Source organism: Chiloscyllium punctatum, chromosome 8 (genome assembly GCF_047496795.1).
Source record: "Chiloscyllium punctatum isolate Juve2018m chromosome 8, sChiPun1.3, whole genome shotgun sequence".
NCBI classification, from domain to species: domain Eukaryota; kingdom Metazoa; phylum Chordata; class Chondrichthyes; order Orectolobiformes; family Hemiscylliidae; genus Chiloscyllium; species Chiloscyllium punctatum.
In genome coordinates, this window is record NC_092746.1 from 22,608,567 (window position 1) to 22,634,526 (window position 25,960).

A 25,960-nucleotide genomic window follows, 5' to 3' on the forward strand; every position below is an offset into this window, starting at 1 on the left:
CAAGATAGAAATGGAAAGGTGTAGGAAGGGGAGGGAGGAGTCTGAGATGGTCCAGGTGAATTTGAGGTCGCGGTGGAAGGTGTTGGAAAAGTGGATGAACTGTTCAACCTCCTCGTGGGAGCACGAGGCAGCGCCGATACAGTCATCGATGTAGCGGAGGAAAAGGTGGGGGGTAGTGCCAGTGTAGCTGCGGAAGATGGACTGTTCCACATATTCTGCGAAGAGGCAGGCATAGCTGGGGCACATGCGGGTGCCCATGGCTACTCCTTTGGTTTGGAGGAAGTGGGAGGATTGGAAAGAGAAGTTGTTCAGAGTGAGGACCAGTTCAGTCAGTCGAAGGAGGGTGTCAGTGGAAGGGTACTGGTTGGTACGGCGGGAAAGGAAGAAGCAGAGGGCTTTGAGTCCTTCGTGATGGGGGATGGAGGTGTACAGGGACTGGATGTCCATGGTGAAGATAAGGCGTTGGGGACTGGGGAAGCAAATCATGGCGGAGGTGGAGGGCATGGGTGGTGTCCCGAACGTAGGTGGGGAGTTCTTGGACTAAGGGGGACAGGACTGTGTTGAGGTATGCAGAGAACCGTTCGGTGGGGCAGGAGCAGGCTGAAACAATGGGTCGGTCGGGACAGTCAGGTTTGTGGATTTTGGGCAGGAGGTAGAAACAGGCGGTGCAGGGTTGTGGGACTGTGAGGTTGGTGATGAGGTTATGGATGGTCTGGGAGATGATGGTTTGGTGGTGGGAGGTGGGGTCATGGTCAAGGGGGCAGTAGGAGGAGGTGTCCGCAAGCTGGCGTTTAGCCTCAGTGGTGTAAAGGTCGGTGTGCCAAACTACTACCATGCCTCCCTTGTCTGCCCAACCTCACTATCAAACGGGCAGCACATTTTCAGCTCTGATCTCCAGCATCTGCAGTCCTCACTTTCTCCTTCATCCAGACTGGTCAGCTTGATCAATATAGGAGACTACCTAGATGATTAAGTCAAAATAATTTGGTTTTATGATTGAATCTTTCAATTTCTAATCGTTGAGGATTCTTTTGTTAGTTCTTTCTACCCCATCTGTTTCCAGCCCTGGGCTAAGCAATTGATAAGGATTAAGTAGTTTATTTTTTTTTTATATATATATTCAGTTCATGAAAATTCATCTCCGTTTATAAACCTCAACAGTACATTTGATTTTTTGACTGTTGGCACTTTGCGACAGCTCTTGAACATATTTAGTCATTACAGTATTGTGTGGGATGAGTTTTTAGAATTTATCTCGCTTTCTGCTGTTGTCTCCTGTAGTTTTATCATTCTTTGGGATAGCAAGTAACCATATCTTGCATGATAAAAAATACTTATGGTTAATCAATGCTGTTAACATGGATAATTTCAGAATGCTAAATTTTCTCCTGGGACTTGGGGAAATGTGATATTCTCATAAATGTTTGCATTTCAGGACGCTGTAGCTATATGTAGGTGGCGCTGTATACCATGTAGTGCAAAGCTGCTAATTTAGATTAATGGGTGTTCTTCAGAAAACATCTAATTCTCCTGACTGCATGTTTTTTCATATTTACTGCTGTTAAAGTAGAAAGTGCGGAAGAAACTCGGCAAATATGGCAATATCTGTAGAGAGAAAAAACAGTTCATGTTTTGAGAGCAATTACGACCCTGCCAAAAAAAGTCTCATTGGACTTGGAACATTAACTCTAAATCTTATTTTTCTTTCCACAGATGCTACTAGACCTGCTGAATTTCTCCAAAACTTCCTATTTTCATTTTTGATTTCTGGAATCCACAGTATTTTACTTTTATTTATGTATTAATCATAGCTTATGGCTGTTATTCGTATCTTTTGTTCTAGGGCAAGTTTTAAAGACCCCAACGTTAGAGTTCCTGGAAATTGGAGAATTATAACTTGGCATATTAGTGCTTCTTTCTTCCATGTGATCCAAGTAGTATTTTGACACATTCCTTGTCACCCATTTCCACTGTCTAGCTTCTTCTGCCCACAAGTAATTTTAGCCAGAATCATACTTTCATCACGCAGAAAATTTGCTGCTTAAGGTTCCTTTTTTTTTAGTTGTATGCCTGTACAGGTTGAAGAGCAAAGTTTCCATTTTTACTGGGGAATCTTTCCATTTTGAAAACGTTTCTGATCCTACAATTAAGCTGACTTGGTGTGGATGTGTTGGAAATTAGATTCAAAATTGAATGCTCAAGCAATTCAGCAGATCAGGATGATGTGTTGAGAAATTGAGATTTATGTTTCAAGTTCAGTATGACTCTTCAGAGCTTTTGAATTCTAGAAAAGAGTCGTTTTGTTTCTCTCTCCAGATGCTGCCAGACCTGCGTTTCTCCAGCATTCTGTTTTTGATTCAGATTTCTAGCATCAGCAGTGGATTAGATTTGTTATCCTCCTGGTAGCATGTCAACTGGCTTGGAACTTTTTGTACGATTTTGAACATCTGGACCTCCGGCGGGGTCTTTCGGTTCCACGATTGGTCAATAAGTGCTCTCAATTGGTTTGGTTCTTTAAGACTTCACTCTTAATTTCTTCATATGCTGGGCACCGATTGTCCAGAATCTCTATTGAAGTCAAGATTAAAGTGGTGATGGAAATGCACAGCAGGTCAGGTAGCATCCAAGGAACAGGAAAATCCATGTTTCGGACAGGATCCCTTCATCAGGAATGAGGGTGGAAGCCTTGGGAGTGGAGATATAAAATGGGTGGGCTGGGGAGAAGGTAGCTGGGAGTGCAATAGATGGATGGAGGAAGGGAGTAAAGGTGATAGGTCATGGAGCAGATAGGTGGGAAGGAAGATTGACAGGTGGGACAGGCCATGAGGATGGTGCTGAGCTGGAAGTTTTGAACTGCGCTAAGGTGGGAGGAGGGGAATGAGGAAACTGGTGAAGTCCACATTGGCCTGGGGTTGAAGGGTTCCAAGGCAGAAGATGAGGCGTTCTTCCTCCAGGCATCAGGTAGTGAGGGAGTGGCGGTGGACGAGAACCAGGGCCTGCATGTCCTTGGCAGAGTCTGAGGAGGAGTTGAAATGTTCGGCCACTGGGCGGTAGGGTTGATTGATGCGGGTGTCCCGGAGATGTTCCCTGAAGCGCTCTGCAAGAAGGCGTCCAATCTCCCCGATGTAAAGGGTGGCCACATCGGGAACAGTGGATGTAATAAATGACATTTGTGGAAGTGTAGGTGAAACTTTGGCTATGGAAGGCTCTTTTGGCATTGGATGGAGGTGAGGGAGGTGGTGTGGGCGTAGATTTTGCGATTCTTGCGGTGGCAGGGGAAGGTGCCAGGAGGGGAATGTGGGTTGTTTTGAGGGGGGGCGGGGGGGAGCGCGGATGTGGACCTGACCAGGTAGTTACGGAGGGCACGGTCTTTGCGGATAGGGGTCGGGAGGGAAATATATCCCTGGTGTTGGGGTCAGTTTGTAGGTGGCGGAAATGTCAGCGGATGATGCAGTTTATGCAGAGGTTGTTGGGTGGAAGGTGAGGACTGGGGGGTTCTGTCCTTGTTGGAGTTGGAAGGGTGGGGTTTGAGGCTGGAGATGCGGGATGTGGTTGAGATGTGTTGGAGGGCATCTTCAACCATGTGGGAGGGGAAATTGTGGTCTTTAAAGGAGGAAGCCATCCAGTGTGTTCTGTGGTGGAACTGGTCCTCCTGGCAGCAGATGTGGCGGAGGAATTGGGAATATGGGATACCATTTTTGGAGGAGGTAGGGTGGGAGGAAGTGTAATCCAGGTAGCTGTGGGAGTTGGTGAGTTTGTTAAAAAGAAAAAAATGTTGGTGTTGAGTCAGTTGTCATTGATGGAGATGGAGAGGTTTAAGAAGGGGAGGGAAGTGTCAAAGATGGTCCATGTGAATTTAAGGTCTAGATGGAATGTGTTGGTGAAATTGATAAACTTTATTCTTGTTCTTATGAAGTTCTGGCTTTTGGAAATCAATGTTGGTTTCTACACTAAATCAGAAATTTTGGATTGTATATTTTTGTTTACTTTCCAGGTCATCGGGCAGTCTACGTAGGGGTTCATGTTCCTCTTGGTAGACAAAGTCGAAGGCGACACAGGCATCGTGGTCATAAGCATCATCACAAGAAAAAGGGAAAAGAGAAGGATTCTGATAAAGACGATGGAAGAGAGTCTCCCTCCTATGGTAAGAATTGATAAAAGTTCTCAATGCAAAATTTAATAGTATTGTGTGAATAGAGAATAAATTATATGCCAGCAGTGTTTCCAATATTAGTTTAATAATAATATGACTAAGAATGAATGGCGTAAGAAAAATAATTCAGACTTTAGTGACTGATTGGAACCTTGCTTATTCTTGTGTTTTGTCCAGTCCTTTTATATTGTCTTGCACCTTTTTAGCCTCAATTTGATAAACCATTTTATTGTTGAGTTATCCCCTCCACTTGAAGCTAATTCTTACTTTTTCTTTCTTTTATTCAGCTTCTCCCTCTTCTTAATCTTGTACATTCCACTTTTTTCTCATTTCCTTCATTTGTTTTATGTTTAACTTGATTTCCTGATTGCTGCTTGCCATTTAATTTCTTCTGCTTACTGGTCTTTTGAACCCTTCATCCTTCTTTTCTCACTTTTTTTTTTCCTTCTGTTCTCTGACTCCCAACCTCTCCCTCCACACGCATGCGTACAGACATGCACAGACACATTCTTCTAAATTCCGATGAGTACTGGCCCAATCTACTCAACCTCTCTCCATACAATCATAAGACATGGGATCAGAAACAGACATTGAATCTGTATGCAAATTAAATGAGATCTTGGCTAATCTGACCTTCAAAGCAACTTTCCTGCCTTTTACCTGTACTCCTTGGCACTCTTACTGATTAAAAAAATTTGTTCACCTCACCCTTGAATACATGTATAAAGACTCAGTCTCTACAGCCCTTTGCAGTTAAGAATTCCACAAATTCACTGCCCTCTAAGAGAAGAAATCCCCCCCCTAATTTGTGTCTTAAATGTATGATCCCTTATTTTGTGCTCATGCCCTCTGTCCCTAGACTTTCCTGCAAGGGGAAACTAGCTTTTCACTAATACCTTATCAAGTCCTCTAAGTATCTTGTATATTTCAATAAGATTGCCTCTTAATTCTTCTATATTCCAACAAGTACAGGCTCAAGCTATTCAATCTCTCCTCATTGGACAGTATCTGCATGTCTGGTATTAGGTTAATGAATCTTCTCTGGACTGATGCCAATACATCATTCCTTAGATAAGGGGTCCAGAACTGTTCACAGTATTCCAGCTGTGGTCTGTCTAGTTTGTAATGTTTTAGCAAAACCTCCCTATTTTTATATTTCATTCCTTTTGAAATAAAGGCTGATATTTTGTGACTCAGCTAGTAATCTGATTTGGTCTATTTTTTATCTGTAGTTTAATAATTTTTTATATTGAAGTAAAAGTATATTCAAGGTTGAGACAGACTTGTAATCAGTAATGTAATCGAGGGTTATGGGGAAAAGGCAGGAAAATTGTTTTGAAGATTATCAGATTAGCCATGATTTCATTGAGTGGCATATAAACATGATGGTCTATTTATTATCTGTTTCAATAAGTTTTTCCTCTGTGGTGGTTTGATTATTCATTTGGAACCATCCACTTCGTGCTGTTTCCAAGTCAGACAGAAATTTCATTGTTTAGCCACGAGACCCAGATGCTGTTTTTTTAAATTCGTGCATATCATCTTGACTTGATATCCTGAAGCATCTGCTTGTTCCCATGCCTTGATGACAGTTGCATAATTTTAATACATTGGATCTGTGAAAGTGTGCATATTGTGATGATTCTACTGGGTGGAGGATTAGATTGCATCAACCCTATATATCTTTGTTTTAATAGAAAAATAATGCCAGTTCACAGTTTTCCTATGCTATCTACAGAATTTTCATTCTACATAGTGTAGACGTTATGTGGCAGAGTCAGTACGCTTAAAATAACTTTCACCCAGTTTGTTGACCCAGTGATGTTTTTTAGAAATGTAATCCTCAAATTACTGACATTTGATAATTCACTTTCTAATCTAGGGTTGGCTAATTTAAGGATTGGGTATATGTTTCTTTTCATGAATGACTGACTAAATGCTAATAATATTGTTTTGTATATAATATCACTTAAAATTTATTATATTGTACACATGTTTGGTGAATGTAGGTTTTACTTTGATTCCCATTTTCCCTACTTTGGTTTTTTTTTAAAAATTGAAATTGTTTTGAATCTAAAATTTCTTCATTTGATAGGTCATAAGTTTGCTAAGTCATTTTCAGTATTGGCTTTTGTTCAGTCTGAAATTGTAATAGATAGTTCTCTTTGGAGAAGAGACATTTAGAAGAAATGTAATTTGATAGAGGCATTCAAAATGACAGAATACTCAAAATCCTGCTGCAGTAAAACATTTTGTCAACTTAAAAAAAATCTGGTCTGAAAAAGAAGATGGGGGTAATGAATCATGAGAACATGGACCAGTCACTGGTCTGATCTTGCAAAATTATGTATTTGAATAAATCCTCACTGTCAGAGTATGTTGTCATCAGCAATACACTGATAAATGGGGCCAAACCAAACTCTGCTTCCAAAATGATTTGAGAGCAACAGCCAGTTAGTGTAAGCACTTCATAGAATGAAAATATGTCGTCTTGAAGCAGAAGCTCAAGATCCGTCTGGAACAACTGGATGGCTTTGTCAAAACTACTGAATTCTTCATTAGATAGCAGCAAAAATGACTGAATTATTAACAACAAGGATGAGATGTCTGTTAATTTCTACATGCCCAGCAGTTAAACTGTGGTATGGGAATGTGTGAAAGCCATAAGACCTAAGACTGGCTCGTACCACAGTGAAGCTATGTGGCCAAAGAAATGAAATCTAAGCTTCTGCTAATCTTGAAACATGAAACTATGTCAAAAACAAATTCCCTCCAGTACTGTTTGTGTATCTCCATAGCAGTAGTTGATAGATGGGAATGGAGTGAAGTTTTGAATTGATGGTATGTAACATCTGTAGTTTAACTTTTTTTGGATGTGCGCCTCAACAAACCATTCAAAGATCATGTTCATGCCGGATGAAATCAGTGAATGTTTGATGGACAGAAAACATTTGACAGGAGTGGTATGATGTGAGTCCTAGCCTGCTTGATGTTTATGTGGCTTGTCATCAAATTATGGGACACTAATAATGCACAAACTGTCATCAGATGTATTCTGACATTCCAGATAGTTTAACTTTGTTTTTAATGCTCACATTTTAATGTTAAAAGCTTGGATGATTAACTGACATCAACTGGCATGTGTGCATTTAAATCCCTGCCATTAGGCTGCAACAAGCATACTGAACTTGACAAAAGATACTGCATTTAAGAATTATGACCCTTTAACAGAGAGCCACTTTTTCAATTTAGGTTTTGCATGGTTATATTTCATACTACGAGTGTGAATAGTGACTGCAATATTCATAAGCATATAAGTACAATAGTATTTGTGTATTAAACCCCACTTTGCCTGCTTAAGTTATTGTGTATAGAATAACCAGTGTACAAACAAATGTCCCAGGATCTTCAGTCCTCGCCAACAGCAACCATTTCATATCAGTTATGGATAATCTTTGTCTCATTTACCAATGAAGCATGCCTACAAAAGTGTAATGATTGGCCAAGTGGATCTTGTTGAGTATGAGATAGGTAGTAGCCCTGATTGGCACATGTAAATAAGAGTCTGTCTCCTTACTCCAGGGGTTACTGTGAGCGAGCTGGTCAGAGTCCATGTACTGTGCACGTGTAAATATCAGGGCGGTGTGGTGGCTATCCTTCACGAATTAGTACATGAGCCTTGTGTACCTGTGGTTAGGTGAGCGGCTTCCCAGACGTATGTCGCAATTAATACCATAAGGATTTTTACCAATATACAAGACTGTCATTTGGGGTATCCTTGGCCTGTGCCCTTTTGCAGCAGATGATTGAGAATATTTTACAAGGTTGCCATTTATCTGGATGCCATGCTAATAACTAGAAAAACTAATAAGGAGCATTTGAAGAACTTGGACGTAATGCCTAAATGTTTCTTCAAGATGGGTATCTGCCTTCGAAGGGAAAAATGTGTTCCTCACCCCCCAGATGACTTCCTTGGGCTTCAGAATTGACAAGACCAAGTTACACCTGTTGGAAGATAAAGCCTGGATGATAAAAAGTGCCCTAGCTCCCACGTCTATACTGGAGCTAAGGTCTTTATTTGGGTTGGTGAAGTATTATGGAAAATTCATATGTAACCTGGCCTCCATTCTGGCACCCTTTCATCTGCTATAGGAAAAGAGTCAGCCTTGGGACTGGTCACATTGCCAGGAAATGAAGATGCAGCTATGATGCCTGCCCATATGGTATTGGAGTAGTGTTGGCTCACTGGTGACCCAATGGAGAGTTATGCCTGATGTTGCATGCAACTATACCCAGATAGAAAAGAAAGGTTTGGCGGTCACCTTTTAGTGTTTAAAAGTTCCACCAAAACCTTCTATGGACATAAATTTGTAATAGGAACAGACCCAAACCCCTGCTCGGGCTGCTTTTAAAAAAAAAAAAGGCCTTGCAGCCAATTGGCTGCTGTTCGAACTGGGTGATGAGCCCTTGTTGTACATGTGCAGAATTACACGGTGGAATACTGTCCAGGAGGCCAAGTGGCAAATGCGGATGTCTTGAACTGCCTCCCACAGGCAGATATGCCACTAGTGTTGTCTCGCCTGGAAGAGTCCGTTCTGGTTTTAAACTTTTTGGATGCCCTCCCAGTCATCGTTGACAGTATCCGACTATGGACACAAAGATCTGATCCTGGCAAAACTAAAACAGTTGGTAGTGATGGGGGGGGAAACAAAAGGACAGTCACAAAATTGAAACCTTGTGCACCTGGTGAGACCAGATCACTGTAGAGGATGGCATCTTATGGTGTGCAAGATGGCATCTTATGGTCATTGCCAGATACTGGCTGAACTCCCGCAGGGTCATCCAGGGGTTTCCAAAATGAAAATGTTGAAAAGCTATGTCTGGTGGTCAGGATTGGTTGGAGGAAATATTGTGATTGGAATGAAGTTGGCCAGATGGCTCTGAGTATAAGATGGCTTAGGTTAACAGCCTCAATCAGGGAGTCCTGGCTGACAGATATGAACAGTCTCCTCATTCTAAGGACTAGCTCTGAGCTAACTCGTCAGTCCATGTACTGTGCATGCGTAAATGAAGAGTTACTTGCCGATGGGTTACCAGCCTCTGTGCAGTTATTTCAAAAATCAACTTTCCTTTCTTTAAAGAAAGCAATATGCTTTTTTTAAAAACAAAAGCTAGAAACAGACTGACACTTTATTTGCAAATTCGAGAAAATAGCAATAACTGTATATCATCTGCATAAAACCCAAACACTGATTTAATCAATTATGCTCTAATAGAGTAAAATCATTATATTTTTCAGAGATTACTTCAGTTTTTCAAAAAAAAAGTTGACTTGCTCTTTTACAGAGCAGAATATGAGCAAGATGTACATCAGAAAATTTAAAACGTGTTCAGTTTATTTAAGAAAAAAGTAGCAGCACATATTTGGAATGAGTTTTGAATGAGTATGATAACTCAACCTGATTTTTGTCTGTTCCTTTCAAAAACTAAAGATACCCCATCTCAACGTGTCCAGTTTATCCTGGGGATAGAGGATGATGATGAGGAGCATATGCCACACGATCTCTTTACAGAACTGGATGAACTTTGCTTCCGTGATGGAGAAGATTGTGAGTGGAAAGAAACTGCCCGGTAAGTATGAGTATTTTATTTTCTGATTACCCTGGGTGCTTTTTATGTTCTTTGTATACTACTGTTTCATAGGAATTATATTTCCTCATATACAAAACAGTATTTCTTGTAACCTTGCATGACGTATGTAGGTAGGGCTTTTACCTGTCACTGAAGGAATGTTTATTTAGAAGTTGATAAAACTATTATTCAAAACCAATACTTTAAGGCAGCGCTGTTGCCTCTCAGCGCCAGAGACCTGGGTTCAATTCCACCCTCTGCTGACTCTGTGTGGAGTTTGTACAATCTCCCTGTTCTACATGGATTTCCTCTGAATGCTCCAGTTTCCTCTCACAGGCCAAACATATGATAGTTAGGTGGATTGTCCATACTGAATTGTCCAGTGTCTAGGCATGTGCAGATTAAGTGGATTAGTCATGGGAAATACAGGGTTACAAGAATTGAGCGAGGGGTTGGGTCTCAGTGGGTTGCTCTTCGGTGTGGACTTGATGGGCCAAGTGACCTGTTTCCACACTATCGGTTTTATGAATAACCTATTCCTGATGCGGGGCAAGCTTAATTTTTGCTTCAGGAACTCCGGTTTATTAAGTCTGCTTATGTTGTATACAACTTCTAATTTTTTTTTTGGAAAAAATTTGTATTACACTCTGATTTGGAGAACTAGAAAGTGAATGATTTTTAAAATTACTTTCCTTTTCTAGAAATTTGTCTAGTTTTATCCAATTACTTTTTCGTGATAAATTTGAACAATTTGGTTCATGTAAATTTAAGTTTGCTGACTTTAAACTTTTATTTTAGTTGCAGTCTAAAATATGCATGGTCATCAACAATTATACTTAGATGCCTGCTTCACAATTGTGCTGTTCTTTTCACTAGTGAGCAATAGGAAGTGAGTGTTCTGATTTTGAAGGGACTGCAGAACAGACAGACAAAAGAACTTCCTGCTGATTTGCACACACACACTTATTACATTACCCGCTTGGTGGAATTGTTCTTGCCTACAGTTTTATAATCTAATTAGCCAGAGCATTTCCAACAATAGCTGTTCATTCCATTATACTTCCTGTCACCATTATGCTTAAAGTTGTTCAAAGTTCTGAACTTTGTCCTACCTCCTAAATTGCTGTTTTTTAGAAATATTGCCCCCATTTATGGTGTCGGTTTTCAAATGTTTACTGGTGACATTTGATCCACGTTTCCAGCATACCTTTTAGACCTACAGTTGTATTGTCAGGATGCTTGTCTGACTTGTGCTTCGAGGAGCCACAAGTTTCCACTGTTTAAACACTGAAAATCATCAACTTTCTTTGCTCTTCAAATAACATTCCTTTGTCACTGATTCTTTCATGCTCTCCAGTTGTTTTTTTTAGATTAGATTACTTACAGTGTGGAAACAGGCCCTTCGGCCCAACAAGTCCACACCGCCCCGCCGAAGCGCAACCCACCCATACCCCTAACCTAACACTATGGGCAATTTAGTATGGCCAATTCACCTGACCTGCACATCTTTGGACTGTGGGAGGAAACCGGAGCACCCGGAGGAAACCCACGCAGACACGGGGAGAATGTGCAAACTCCACACAGACAGTCGCCTGAGGCGGGAATTGAACCCGGGTCTCTGGCGCTGTGAGGCAGCAGTGCTAACCACTGTGCCACCGCGTTTTGTTTTATTTGAATGAAATGCTCTGCAATCTTGTTCGTCACTGGGTTAAATTTTCAAATTACACACATTCCATCATTCTGTCTTTCTATTTTTAGCTCCATCTTATGTAATTGAGAATGTAAAATCCCATTGGGGTGATGCTAAAGGTCCTAAATTGTGTCATGATTAGCAAAGAAAAAGTTCAATTTGTTATCCATCATAACGAAGTCATTTTATGTGTTGGTCCCTTGGAGTCATGAAACCTGAACTGTTAAACCATAAACAAAGACAGAAATTGCTGGAAAAGCTCAGTAGGTCTGACAGCATCTGTCAAGAGGAATCCGACCTGCTGATCTTTTTCAACAATTTCTTTCTTTTCTAATTTACAATATTCAGTTCTTTTGGTTTCTGTTAAAAAAACACATTATATGTTCAAGTATTGATAATCACACTTTATGGAAGTTTAGGTTTTGGTTTAGTATTTTCTATATCCAGAATGAAAGGAGAAGGACTAACTTGAATTTATGCAGTACTTTTCAGTAATTGCTAGATAATTTAAAGCCCTTGACAGGTAATGAAATAATTTGGCACTGTACATTACTTTTACTTTTGTAAAGTTGGAAATACAGTTTTTAATAAATTACAACTATTCACATACAGTCCAGTATATACCATTATATCCTTGTTATTTATAATCATGTGGTGTAATTGATGAGCATCTTCTGTGACTTCACTTGCACCAGGTAAGTTTTACTGTTTTTCCAAAATTGTGTAATTGGTATAATCAGGCTCAACCTGAGGCTGGTTTATGGCAATGTGTATCACATAATCATAATTGCATATCTATATTTAGTTCAGGGATGCCCTTTTCAATCCTCTTACGATAGAGAAAAAAGGTACTATATCACTGCCATGCAGCTAAGTGAGTGAATCTCTGAGAGGTTAGCATTGCCAAAATAGAATGAAATTCAATGTTTTACAACTGACTTCACTGATACAATAATAAAAGCACTGTTCCACTGCTGCTGCTTGTACATGCAACTGTCATGTTTGCAACTCGAAAGGTTGTGGATCATTTATACTTGGGAACATAGAAACAGGAGTAGGCCATTCAACCTGTTGAAACTGCCAACCATGCAAAACAATCAAGTCTGATTGAACACTTCAATGCCTTTCACTCCCTGTATCCCCAAATTCCTGAATGTCTTGGATAGTCAGCAATCTATTAGTCTCCACCTTAAACATACTCAAAGGCTAAGCTTCCACAACCTTCTGCGGTACAGGATTCCAAAAGTTCACAAGCTTCTAGTATTAAAAAGTCTGCTCATCTCAGACTTAAGTGACATCACCCTTTTTTTTAAAACTGTGTCCCCTTGGTTTAGACTCCTCAACCAGGGCAATCATCTGACATGCATCTGTCCTGTCTGTCCGACTGTTTGTACATTTCAATGAGATCAGCTCTCATTCTTTGAAATACCAGAGTGTACAAGTCCAGTTTGCCTAGCCTCTCAATAGGACAATTCTATCATCCTGGGAGCAAGTCTTATGAACCTTCTATAGCAGTCCCTCTATTTCAGTGATGTTTTTTGAGGTGAGACCAAATTAGTCCAGATGCAGTCTAACCCCCAACTCTTATTGTATTCGAGCAAGACTCCACTGCTGTTATACGCAAATCCTCATGCAAAAGTAAGGGATAATGTTCCATTAGCCCTCTTAATAACTTGTTGCACCTGCATGTTAGCTTTCAGTGATTTATTGCCAAGAACAGTCTTTGTACATCTGCACTTTCCAACCTTTTACAACTTAAAGACTCTGCATGTCTGTTTCTCCTAGGAAAGAACCTCACCACATTTCTACACTACTCTTCTGCATTACATTCCATTTACCATGTTCTTGCCTGTTCACTAAACCTGTTCAAATCCTCCTGAAGCCATCATCATCCTGATAACCTACATTCCCACTTCGCTTTGTATCATGTGCAAGTTTGGAAATATTACATTTGGTACACATCTCCAAATCATTGATATACATTGTGAATGACTGGGGCCCAAACACTGATCCTTATAGTACCTCAAGAGTGGTCACCTGCAAAGTGAGTATGACCCATTTATTCTTACTCTGACTAACAGACAGAAAGCAAACATTAATCTCTGCCAGAACATTAATTCCATGTGTTTTGGTCTTACTAAACAGCCTTTATCAAAAGCCTTCTAAAAATTTTAAGTATATTAAGTCCGTCAGCAGTCCTTATCAATTTTGTCAGTAACGACTTTGACAAAGAACTCAACACGTCAAACATGATTTCCCATTCATAAATCCATGCTGAATATGCCCAATCAGATCATTATCAACCAAGTGTTTATTTGTTCCATCCTGGTATCCCCCATGTTCTATATGCCTCTTTCTTCTAAATTATACAAATCAGAAATACAAGAAATAAGAGCAGAAATGGGCCATTTCACCTATTTAGCATACTTTGCCTCTCAGTTCTAACTCCACTTTCATGTCTGCACCTCCCTTACTCACTTGTCAAACAAAAGTCAACTTTGAATATATTCAATAACCCAGCTGCCACTGCTTTCTGGTGAAGAGAATTCCACAAGTTAAATACACTGAGTAAAGAAATTTCTCCAACACTCAGTCTTAAATGGAGGGCCCCTTATTTTTAAACCTTCTCATTTTAGATTCCCCTATAATTAAAAATCAATCTGGTCCAACCTCTGAATCTTGTAATTTTCAATAAAATTTGATGCTCATTCTCCTGAGCATGAATGTTGACCAACCTGCTTTAATCTTTGCTCACAAAGCAACCCCTTCATTTCGAATTGGCCAGTTGAGCTTTCCCTGAACTGCTTCCAGTGCAAGTATGTCCCTCTGTCCAGCTGTGTACAATACTGCGGGTCAGTGTTCAGTGTAAGCTGAATAAGTATGCAGTCAGTTGGTGGTTTTGCACATGCTCTTGCTGTTCCAAGCATTGAATTCCAATTTCAGAACCTACTGCCATACACAAACCTCCTAAGCACAGCAAATATATAGTGAGCATTACTCTGATGTTTTCTTAAAGTATTCTCTACAGTTGTAGCAAAATGTAACTCATTTTTATACTCCACACCCTTGCAACAAAGGCCAATATTTGATTTGCCATCTTCTTTACTTGCTGTACTAACAGTTTTATGATTGTTTTGCAAGGATACTCTGATCTCTGCTGCAGCATTCTGCAGTCTATCTCCATGCTAAAAGATGAGCTGCCTGTCTAATCCTGCAAAGTAGGTGACCTAATTTTGCACATGATCTGCCATCTGTAGGGAAAATGAGTGCCTGTTTTGTAGGATGAGCTATAATAAATTTTTCAAGTATTATTTGCTTTTTGTGAATCCATATTGACTCAGTTTGATTGAGTTATGATTTTCTAAATATCCTGCTATTACTTAATAGATTTTAACATTTTCTTAATGACAGAAATTAGACTAGTTGGTTGTCAGTTTCCTGCTTTTTTTTTTCCTCTACTTTCTTAATGGTGTTGGAATCCATTTGAACTATTCCAGAATATAGGGAACTTTGGACCTCCAGCAATGCACCATCTCTGTAGGCACTCCTTGATGCATCAGGTGTAGAGATCTTGACAGCTTTTTGTTCTGTTAGTTTTAAGTTTCTTTCTCCCTTCCCTATCTAGATCTTCTACTTTTTAATGCCTTTTTGGGTTGTTTACTGTGAAGACAAATACATGTTCAAAATCTAACATTTTATGTTTTCGATAATTAATTCCTCATCCTCTAAAAGACCAGTGTTTGAGTACTCTATTCTGTCTGTACTTACACTTCTTGCTTGTTTTCTGTCATGCTCCAACTTTTTCCGTTTTCAGTCTTCCTTTAGCCTCCTTTCTACAGGGGGTGGGGGGAGCAGTCCTGTTACCAATCTTCATAATATTGCACATCCCTTCTTTCAGTTGATACCTTAACCTCCTCAGGACGTACCTATTCGTAATGGCTGAGCACAACAATTTAAAGAAATCCTTTTTAAAAGTCCTATCTATTATTGATAACTCTATTGAACATGGTAAGTGAATCCTTCCTCTCCAACTCATGATTCTTTAACACTAGCATTGGGCAAATGACACAGCTTTTGAGACTTGCACACTTTCAGCTACAGAGAATAGTGCATATTCTGCTGTGTTTTCATGTCGGCACAGGAATTGAACCCATGCAATTGACATCACTTTGCATTCCAAACTAGCCTTCCTGTCAACTGAGCTTATCATCCCCCTTCCTTCAACTATAATGCATTTCTAAACGCATTAATCTGCTTCTCATCTCAGATGGTTGAAGTTTGAGGAGGATGTAGAAGATGGTGGGGAGCGATGGAGTAAACCATATGTGGCTACCCTGTCTTTACATAGTCTGTTTGAGTTGAGAAGCTGCATACTAAATGGGACTGTCATGTTGGATATGAGAGCTAGCACTACGGAGGAGATAGCAGGTGTGTATGTAATCGCTGATGTTTGCTTACTTTTTTAATACTAGATTTTTTTGGGTATTATACAGTTAACATAATTTGTTAGAATACTACTGTTAAATCTGCGACCTATTTTTCATGCTTAGGTTTATAAAAACTCACATTTATAAAAGTTTGAACTGAATATGCAACTGCTGCCAAGTAAGACCCATATTTGAATGGGTTTCAAGCATAAGAATGTCTATACCATTTTATTATTAATGCAAATTAGAGGATTGAAATAAATTACCACTATTTTTGTCAATTTGGAAGTTTCAGATTACTGTTACAATGTTTAGAAATTCAGTTATTTTGAAGGAATTATAATTGTTTTTGCACTTTTTTTGGTTTATATTCATTCCTTGGTCAAACCTATCATCCCATATAAAAATTTGAACATACTGTAGGCTGTATGGATGTGTCCATAAGGATGAGTAGTTAGTGGTTAAATTTTAAGTTGCTGGTTTTCTTTTCCTATAATCATCTGAAATATCTAGGGAGAACTTTTTTACTTTTTTAATCTTGGTAATTCCAGTTAAAAATTAAATTTCCCCCCTCGTGTGTTTCTTGACTTGTTTCTGTTGGTTTCATTGTTATATCTGATGCACTTGGCAACCATTTTCTTTTATTGGTGCAATCTTTCTTTGCATATCTTTCCTTGCTGTTTTCTACTCACTTGCCTTATTCTCCCCTCCTTGTTTGCTTTTTAATTTGTACTGCAGATATGGTACTGGACAACATGATAGCATCTGATCAGCTGGATAAAAGCATGCGAGACAAAGTGAAGGAAGCACTATTGAAAAAACATCATCACCAGAGCGAAAAGAAACTGAGTAATCGAATTCCTATCGTCCGTTCCTTTGCAGATATAGGCAAGAAACATTCTGATCCTCACTTGCTTGAGCGAAATGGTGAGATGTTTTGTAGTCTCCAATTTCTTAATTGTTTCCAGAATAATGATACCAGAATAAACTGGTATTTGCAAACTTTGATCATAGGGACTGCTTTTGGCTGAGTTTTGCTGTACATTAAACAGACCCTTTTTGTTTTTACTTAATTTTTATTGTCATATAGATAGAATTCCTGATGTGGCAAGCATGCATGTCTGCTGTTCTGGTATTTACGCATTTTTTCAATTGCTGTGTGAATAAGGTGCCTAAATAGCTTTTGTTCATTGGCCATTTTTTTTTTTGCCAGTTGGTCATAAACGAGCCTGACAAAATATGCTGCTGATATTATTATTGCAAATATTATTTTGGATTTTGGGAGTCTAATACTTTGACTTGCTGCGTAACCTGTTTTAATATTTTTTTTCAGATTTACTACACTATTTATTCAGTAATTCACTGAAGTCTGTGACCAATTCATGTGTTTCTTTTAGTTTGCACAGATTGTATCTCTGTGTTAACTACAACTTACCTACACAGAACTAAATGTCAAAATAACTTCAGATTCACAGAATAACAGTAGACAAGAGTTTTTTTTTCTTTGTTTCCACGTACATTTTATTCAGGAATAGAAGGTGCTTAGGAAAATTATTTCAGAGGAAGGACATTGTAAATTGTCCTTGATCAATTTTGCTGAGAAGTAAATATGATTTGCTTCTCATTGTACTTTTATTTGTATGATACATGTTTTAATCCCAAGTAGTCTCCTGAAACTGCATCTAATTTTTGTTTTAACAAGTCTTTTAAATTTGCAAGCAGTTACTCAGTGCTTATATGGTAATGGTAACATTGACTTTCTTTAAATTGGTGTAAGAGATATCTAAATCAATTTTTGAACCTTTTTTAAAAAAAAAGGTTGTTTATTTACTGTTTCTATTTCTGGCCATTTTAAATTGTGCTTTGTTTTTAAATGAGTGGTATTGCATACAGAGTATTTAAGACCATGTTCCCTCATTTACGTTAAATGGAACGCAAAGCCGCAGGATAATTATGGCAATCCCAAGCAGGACACTCGAGTTAGAGACTGAATAGCGGTGAAAGTAAGATTGAAGCAGTTGATTAGAGGGAGGAGATGTAATTAAATCAATCATTTTTACTGCCAGTATGATAGCATAGTCCTATAGGTAGGCCAGGGCATGTTTGGCCTAAAGTATAGCAGGGTGCAAAACCTCCGAGTGAACAAAAATAATTTGGAGAAACAAGTAAACACAAATTGTGGAAACAAGAGTCTACTGAAAGGATTAAGTTGAGAGATGAGGGGCTATAATGCATAAAATGGGGATCCAAAGACCTGGGGAAAAAGTATAAAGGAGGAAAAATTAACAAAAAATTCCAAAAGGATAAGCATTTTTCCCAAAGTAGATAACACATAGGAGTTTGAAAAGCTGAGACAGTCACAATTACTGGATTAGTGGTGCTGGAAGAGCACAGCAGTTCAGGCAGCATCCAACGAGCAGTGAAATCGACGTTTCGGACAAAAGCCCACAGTCACAATTGAAGCAACCAGACTGTATTACTGATTATGCAGATCATATTCTACAATTATGAAATTCTATTAATCCAGCATTATCTAATGTGAAAAGGTTATAAACAAATTCTCAATGAAAAGTGGCAAGATATCCAAAATTTAAGTTATAATTTGTAGAAAATGTAAACTAATGATTTTTAATTACAAATGAAATTGTAATCTGCAAAAACCCTCAACATTCACCAGCCTTTTAGCACTGTCACCTTTTCAAAAGACCAACTATTACTTAATCTAATAATTTGCTTTGGATCATTTTATGCAGTTGTTTTTATTGCTTGCTTACTCAGTTGTGCATTTTGTATTTTCAAAGCATGATTCAACTAGCCACAGCAGATCTTTGTTCACTTAATAGATTTACTTTTTGCTTGCATGGATCTCTTGTGGCTTCTTAAATCCTAGTTTGTATTATATTGTTTGTTTTTTCATTTTGATGATAGGGGAAGGCCTTTCCGCCTCCCGCCTTTCACTCCGTGCTGGTCTTTCTTCTTCAAGCCTTTCGTTAAGAGGAAGTTCTCTTTTCTCTGTTCCATTTGGCTCCTTTCTGCCTGGCTCCAAGGGTGGATCATTAGCAGGTTCAAGGTGTGCAAGTCCTGTTCCTACCCCCCAAAACACGCCACCCTCCACTCCAAAACTGGAGCATCGCTGTCAGGGTCAAAGTCAGTTGCTGGTGTCTTGTGTCGGTGAGGATATCCCTGATGTAATAGTTCATCCCCCTGATGAAGAATTTGAGGTGCAAGAAGGACAGGTGAAAGCACACGAAGAATGTGATGACCGTAAAGCAGGCAAATATCACATGGTTGTGATAATTTTGTGCATGTGGAGCACTAGTAGTGGAGCATAGCTATGCCACACAGCATGCATTAGTAATGGTCTGAAAGCAGTTTATTGCAGTCAACTGATTCCACAGCGAAATAAATTTGAAATACTTTTGCACATCATTTCATTAGTACTCAAGTGTCACTTCAGTGCCTTTTGCATGCAGCAGGTGCACCATTTCTCAAATGGTAACTGAATCATGTATATTATGTGCCATTTAATTGCTCTAAGGTTTACAAGTTTAATCTAACATTTGAAATGAAGTGTGCGCATGCAGTGTTTTATTAAGCTGAGATATGGGCAATGTGTAAATTTTATTTTTCGATATACCACATCATTGTTTTATTCAAACTGATTACCCAAAAATTAATGTTTTGCTACATTAAGCACCTGTATAGCAGTTGAATATTTTTGGCCATGTAGCTGAAAAGACTGGTCCCTCTAATTTGTGATGTTACGTTTGGTAAAAATGTGCTCACATTAGTTTAAAAGGTATGTATGTGTAAGGTGCATTAATGTTTCTGTTATAGAGAATGTATATTGCTTGCTGTACTTTTTTTTTTCCCCACTCTGCTTGTTAACCATTGTGTGCCTTTGGGTACTGGCCTTCTCTTCAAATTTACCTTTATTTCACATTTCCTTTAAAAACAAAACTTTTTCCTTACAAATTACTCTCCCTTCTTTAACCTGTCTTAAGTTATTGAATATGTCTCCTTCCAAATTTGTGCCTGTATTTTACAGATTATCATGAGTCTTTCCATCTAGGTTTCCACTCCTGCCACTACATTGAAATAACTACTTTAAGTTACAAATGACAATTTCTGTAACTTGACTATGGTAATTGATTCATCTTTATCCTTTTTCTTAAAAGAAAATACATGAGATCTGGATGTTGCTGATTAAGCCAGTGTTTCTTGCACAGCTGTAATATCCTTAAAGCTGCCTTTTGGACCCATTGCAGTACGTGAGATGTGGGCATACCCAATGGGGTATGAGAAACCAAGTTCTAGGACTTTGCTCCTTCATTGTTGCTGGGTCGGTGATCTAATTTCATGTCATAGTGATTTTATGGCTTGGGTGGGCATTTGCAGGATATAGTGTCCTCCTGTATCTGTACCCTCTAAGCAGTATGGTTCACTGGCTTGGAAGGTTCTGTTGAAGGAGCACACGCTTTGTAGATGGTTTATGCTACAGCCACTCGGTAGTTAAGGTGGTGGATGGTATTTAAATCTGCTGTTTTGCCCTGGATAGTATTGAACTTATTAAATATGATGTGGAGGTGCTGATGTTGGACTAGAATGGACAAAGTCAAAAATCACATGACACTGGGTTATAGTCCAACAGGTTTATTTGAAACCACAAGAATGAGTGGGGGCTATGAAAGCTTGCGGTTTCAAGTAAACCTGTTTGATTATAATCTGGACTCAGGCAATTTTTGGCTTCTTGCATATGGGTGGAGCTATGTCCATCCAGGCAAGTGGAGAATATAAAATCACAGAACATTTAAGGCACAGAAATAAGTCAATCTATATGAAGATTGAAATATCCCTTGACTATTGCATTACCTTCTTTTCCAGAGCACTATTATTTCTTGATTTTTGTATGTTGTCCTACAGTGTAGTTTTCTCCTAATGATTTGGGCCAAATGGCCTGGAAAGTAAGGAAACTAGTTAAGCACTTAGCAACATAATTATGTTACTTTTAGTGTAATAGACCAAATCTCAATTCTGTCATTCTTTAACTATTAAGCAACAGCTTCCCATTGTATGTAGCATCCAATAGCAGTGACTCAAATTATTTTCTTTTAAATTGAGGTTTCTGATGGTGATCAGGTGTCTAGAAATGGTATTTTCACCTGGATTGAAAACTGACAAGTGGATAGGTTGCTGTTGAACCTCAATGATGTGTGAATAGAATATTCCCTCATTTCCTGACTTTCGTTTCTCATAATCCTCCCAGAAATGTACAAATAAGCAATTTACTTTTTTTTTTGTACTTTAGTTTGAACCTTGGTTTGTTTCATATATGGCCTTATATCTCAGCTTACTGTGAACTCTTGTCCAAATGTTTAAATTTATCAATGAGCCACAACTGGGGAAAAAAGTCTGGAATGGCTTATACATTTTGAGATAATACAATACATTTTCAACAAGCACCAAACTGTCTTTGTTGATTTATTATAAAATGAAGATGCCATTAATCACTTTTTAACAAACGCTTACATTCTACAGATTGCTGCAACACATTTCTAACAAATGGTCTGGTTTGTGTCAAGTTCAAATATATGTATGTATCTTTTAAGTAAGCTTTGCTAAATGTTTTTCTTCATGCATCTTCATATAACAGGACTTTTAGCGTCTCCCCAATCTGCACCAGGTATCTTGGAGACTAAGAGCATTGAAAAAACAATGGGTAATAGCGCAAGTAGAGAAAACAGCACAGTGGACTTCAGCAAGGTATTATTTTAGACATTGTGCAAAAACAAATTCTCCAGAAGTACGGAAAAATTTTGTCATGGTGTTAAATATTAACCATTTCTGTAATATTCCATGAAGCTACTTTTAATCAGAGTTTAATCTCAAATATAGTCCATTTACTTATGCGCTGTATTTCAATTCCCTGTTTCATATTCATGCTGTAGCCATACGGTGAGTTATTAGTAGGGTAAAACCCCCTATCATTAATTCTGCTTGAATAGCATCCTTGGACACTTTGACTGGAAAGTTTGAAAGATCTTGCACATATTAGATTTTGGTAAGGGACTTTGAAAGTCATTTGACGCATTGTAGGTGACCGGATCTGCCATGGGTTGCATCATGTTCTAATGTCTTGAGTAAAAGTTAACATTAATTATTTTCCACTGGACCCATTCAGAATTCAAGGAATTTTTGAAGACTGTAACCAATGAAACTGCTATCTCTGTAGCCACTGCATTTAAAGCCTTCGGTGCAGGCTGTGTGGTTCTGCAGACTTAGGTTTTCAGTCTGATAGTTTTCTGAGCATCTTTTCCTTGGTGATAGTGCTTTTTTTTAGTTCCTCCCTCCTTGATTCCAGTATGGTTCAAAAGTATTTTTCGTCTTCTACAGAAAACCATGGAGACTCAGTCATTGAATTTATTCAAGAGAGAGTTCGATTAAATTTTTGAGTCTCTGGTTATGGGCAGACAAACAAATAGAGTTGGGATCATAGCCAGATCAGCAGTGATCTTATTTTTTTTAAACAAAAAAAATCTTGTGTTCCCATTGCTTCTTTGACCAGCCATCTTTTAAATCTTTGCCCTTTTAGATCTTGCAGTTTTTCCTGTCTATTGTCCATGCCCCTTTTATGAGTCTTTTTCCAAGAACATCCCAATTTCAACTGATATTTACATAACTGAAGTTCTTCATCCTTTGAATTATTCTTGTGAATCTTTTTTGCACCTCTCTAATCCCTCTCAAGTGCGATAGTCAGAACGCTGGTTGACCTCAACCAATGTTCTGTTTAAGCTCTGATGTCACTTCCTTGATTTTATACACTATGCACTTATTAAAAACTAGCATGCTGTATACTCTAAATGTTCTTTCAACCTATTCTACTGTCTTTGGTAATTATATCCAGGTGTCTCAAGATACCTTTTGAGAACTGTACACTTTGTATTGTGTCTCAGAATTCCTCTTAGCAAAGTGAACCCCCGTCACTTCTGTCAAATTTCACCTGCCCATTTCACCAATTGGTCTATGTCCTTTTTCGTTTATTCTGTCATCCTTTCAGTTCATGATGCTTCTGAGTTTCATATTTTCAGCAAATTTTCAAATTGTCCCCTGACATATGCAATTAATATCTATCAGAAAGAACAAGAATTCCAGCACTTTTCCTGTCACACAGCCCATTTTTCTAACTAAAATCTGAAAGAACTGTGGATGCTGTAAATCTGAAACAAAAACAGAAGTTGCTGGAAAAACCCAACAGGTCTCACGGCATCTGTGAAGAGAAATCAAAGTTAACATTTCAGGTCTGGTGATCCTTCCTCATCAGACCTGAAACCAGACCTGAAATGTTAACTTTTGATTTCTCTTCAAGAATGCTGCCAGACCTGCTGAGCTTTTCCAGCAACTTCTGTTTTCTTAATATATTAACTGTCTGTACTTGTAAAGACTCCCAGTATGGATAATTAAGAAATGTAATTGAATATGCTATGCAACATCTAATGTAAAAACCGGTACACACTGTAAAAATAATATACTTCATCACAGAATAAATGAAAATTTTCCTGTTTTATTTTGCTTGCTAAGTACAATCTATTAATTGAATTGAGAATCTCAGCAAGGTCAGTCATCCATTTAATTGACCTTTTTTTTCCTGCGGGAACCCCAAATTATTCTAATTATTATACAGCAACACAATAAAATTGTATATTGCAATTTATAAAACACCACTAAAACAGAGTTTCATCTGATATGCTGCTGGGTAGCATCATGGAATACATGGCTTGTAACTACCTTTCTAGCTTTGACTCCACCTATAGCACATGACCAAGTAATGCGTAGTTGAAATTTGGGAAATTAAGTGGGTCAGAGGACACAATAGTTGAAAGGAATTTACCCATTTCTAAATTAAAGAAAATTTGGGTAGATTTGTTTTAATGGTAGGTTAGGTTAAAAATCATTATGGTACTTCACAATTATTTAATATTAATTTTTGAATCATGCAACTCATAGAAAAGTAGTAGGACTTTGATAATGTCGAAATTTTGAAGTGTTTTTATTTGATCATCTTTTAAGAGATTTGACAGTTGGGGGTGGGTGTGTGCAATTAGATTTTTACCTTTTCAAGTTTTAAAATTTTTTGTATCTAACCAAATACTTTTTGTAATTCATTTCTTTTCAAAAAATGCATTAGGATAAAGTCAAAGGCTTATTTCATTATTTGAATAGAGTTGATGATGTAAATAAATTTAAATGCATTCACAAGTCCACACCACCCCTCCGAAGAGAAACACCCCCAAACCCATTCCCCTGCCCTATATTTATCCCTGACTAATTGGCCATGCTAAATTGCCCATTTACCTGACCTACACATCTTTGTGATTGTGGGAGGAATCCGGAGCACCCGAGGAAACCCACGCAGACACAGGGAGAAAGTGCAAACTCCACACAGACGGGCAGGAATTGAACCTAGGACCCTGTTGCTGTGAGGCAGCACTGCTAACCACTGAGCCACCGTACTGCCCTGGGACTCATGGTATAAATCAGATATTTGTTACTTTGGATCATATGAAGAATAAAAATTAATAATTCTGCTTACAAACAAAAATGTATTGTTCATTGTGATAAAATTATTTATAGAAATAACATCTTTGTTAGTATGTATTACAGTATTTCCAGAGTTAACTTAAAATTTCAAGTTTGATTTCAGAAATGTTGTATTAGCTGTAATTAGGTCATGGATATTGCTTGCTTTTTGTAAATTATTTGGTTTGCAATTTGAAGCAGGTGTATTTGTGCCTGCATCTCTATTATGACTTTTTTTCTTGTTTTCCCCTTTTTTTGCTTTTCCTTTGTTGACCTTTTTTTAAAAATGTGCCTTCCTTGACTCCTGGTTGGACTGGAGTCTGAGTCCTGGCACTGTAATTGTGTCACGCTTGGTATGAGACTCAGGAGGTCAACAGTAAGTTTTTAGTTCTTTAGCTTCTGATGTACTGTCGTGTACATTGTTTTGGTTTTGTGTCTGTGCTTTTACTGATATTGGCCAGTGTTGAATCTTCAGTTATGTGTGGTGATGGTTATCTATCAGCATGAGTATATATGCAGCAACTGTTAGTTTAGCTGTGCTGAATTAATGTGAATTTTAGTTAATAAATGAATTTATAGTAGTTAACAATAGATATTTGTTGACTCAAATATTGGAAATTAAATATAATGAAATGCTAAGATCTTGAATCCTTATTCCCCACTATATAAAATTGAACCTTTAAACTGGATTAAAACAAATGCTACTTAAAATATTATCAGTTTAAATTTTAAAAAAAGATTTTAACTTCTAAATAATATATTTGAGACTTGAGTCCCAAAAATGCCAGTGTTTGGATCAGGCTCTAAATTTGCATGTTTCCTGATTTTACACTTGGTTGAAACTAAACCAGTGCTTTGCAATCTATGCTGCATATTGATGTAATGAAATATAATTTCCAGAAGGTGAGAGTTTAGTATGTCTGAATTGCTATGTGCACAACAAAAGCATCCAAATTGAAATTAATTTAGGTTAGGCTTGTTGTGCGTCAAGTGTTAGGTAACTTTTTAAAAAGATAATATTGAACTGCTTAAAATGTCCCAATCATGTCATTTGTAGGTGGACATGAATTTCATGAAAAAGATTCCACCTGGTGCTGAGGCTTCCAATGTCTTGGTGGGAGAAGTGAACTTCCTTGAGAGACCCATCATCGCCTTTATTCGTCTGTCGCCTGCTATTCTTCTTACAGGACTTACAGAAGTTCCAATTCCAACCAGGTGAAACTGACATGAAAGATTATCATTTATTTTATCATAAATATACATAACTTTGATTTAATCATCGTTAAATTGCTCCTTGACAATAAGGAAGTATTTTCACCTTTGCAAATCCATCGACAACACTTTGCTTCAATGCTTACATGATTAAAGATTTTTTCCAAAGTTTTTCAATTACCATGTATTTGTTTTTCTGTTTTAATTGTACTTTTGTAGTGTTTTGCAAAGTGTGCTGGTGTAAAACATATATTGGTGATTTTGTTCTCC

General features: G+C 38.1%; 1 protein-coding gene across 8 annotated transcripts in view; it reads left to right on the forward strand.

Moving 5' to 3' along the window:
- The window catches only part of slc4a7 (solute carrier family 4 member 7), a 159,187-nt gene that overhangs the window by 70,862 nt on the left and 62,365 nt on the right, over positions 1–25,960 (forward strand). For 2 of the 8 annotated variants that reach the window (XM_072575208.1, XM_072575209.1), the window contains exons 3-10: positions 3,995–4,144; positions 9,646–9,784; positions 15,742–15,902; positions 16,640–16,789; positions 18,830–19,174; positions 21,555–21,664; positions 24,798–24,854; positions 25,536–25,693. In XM_072575208.1, coding sequence (XP_072431309.1) covers positions 3,995–4,144; positions 9,646–9,784; positions 15,742–15,902; positions 16,640–16,789; positions 18,830–19,174; positions 21,555–21,664; positions 24,798–24,854; positions 25,536–25,693 — 1,270 coding nt within the window. Of the gene's footprint in view, positions 1–3,994; positions 4,145–9,645; positions 9,785–15,741; positions 15,903–16,639; positions 16,829–18,829; positions 19,175–21,554; positions 21,665–24,797; positions 24,855–25,535; positions 25,694–25,960 lie in introns of all 8 variants that reach the window. The other 6 variants (XM_072575213.1, XM_072575214.1, XM_072575211.1 and 3 more) reach the window with 3 other exon arrangements.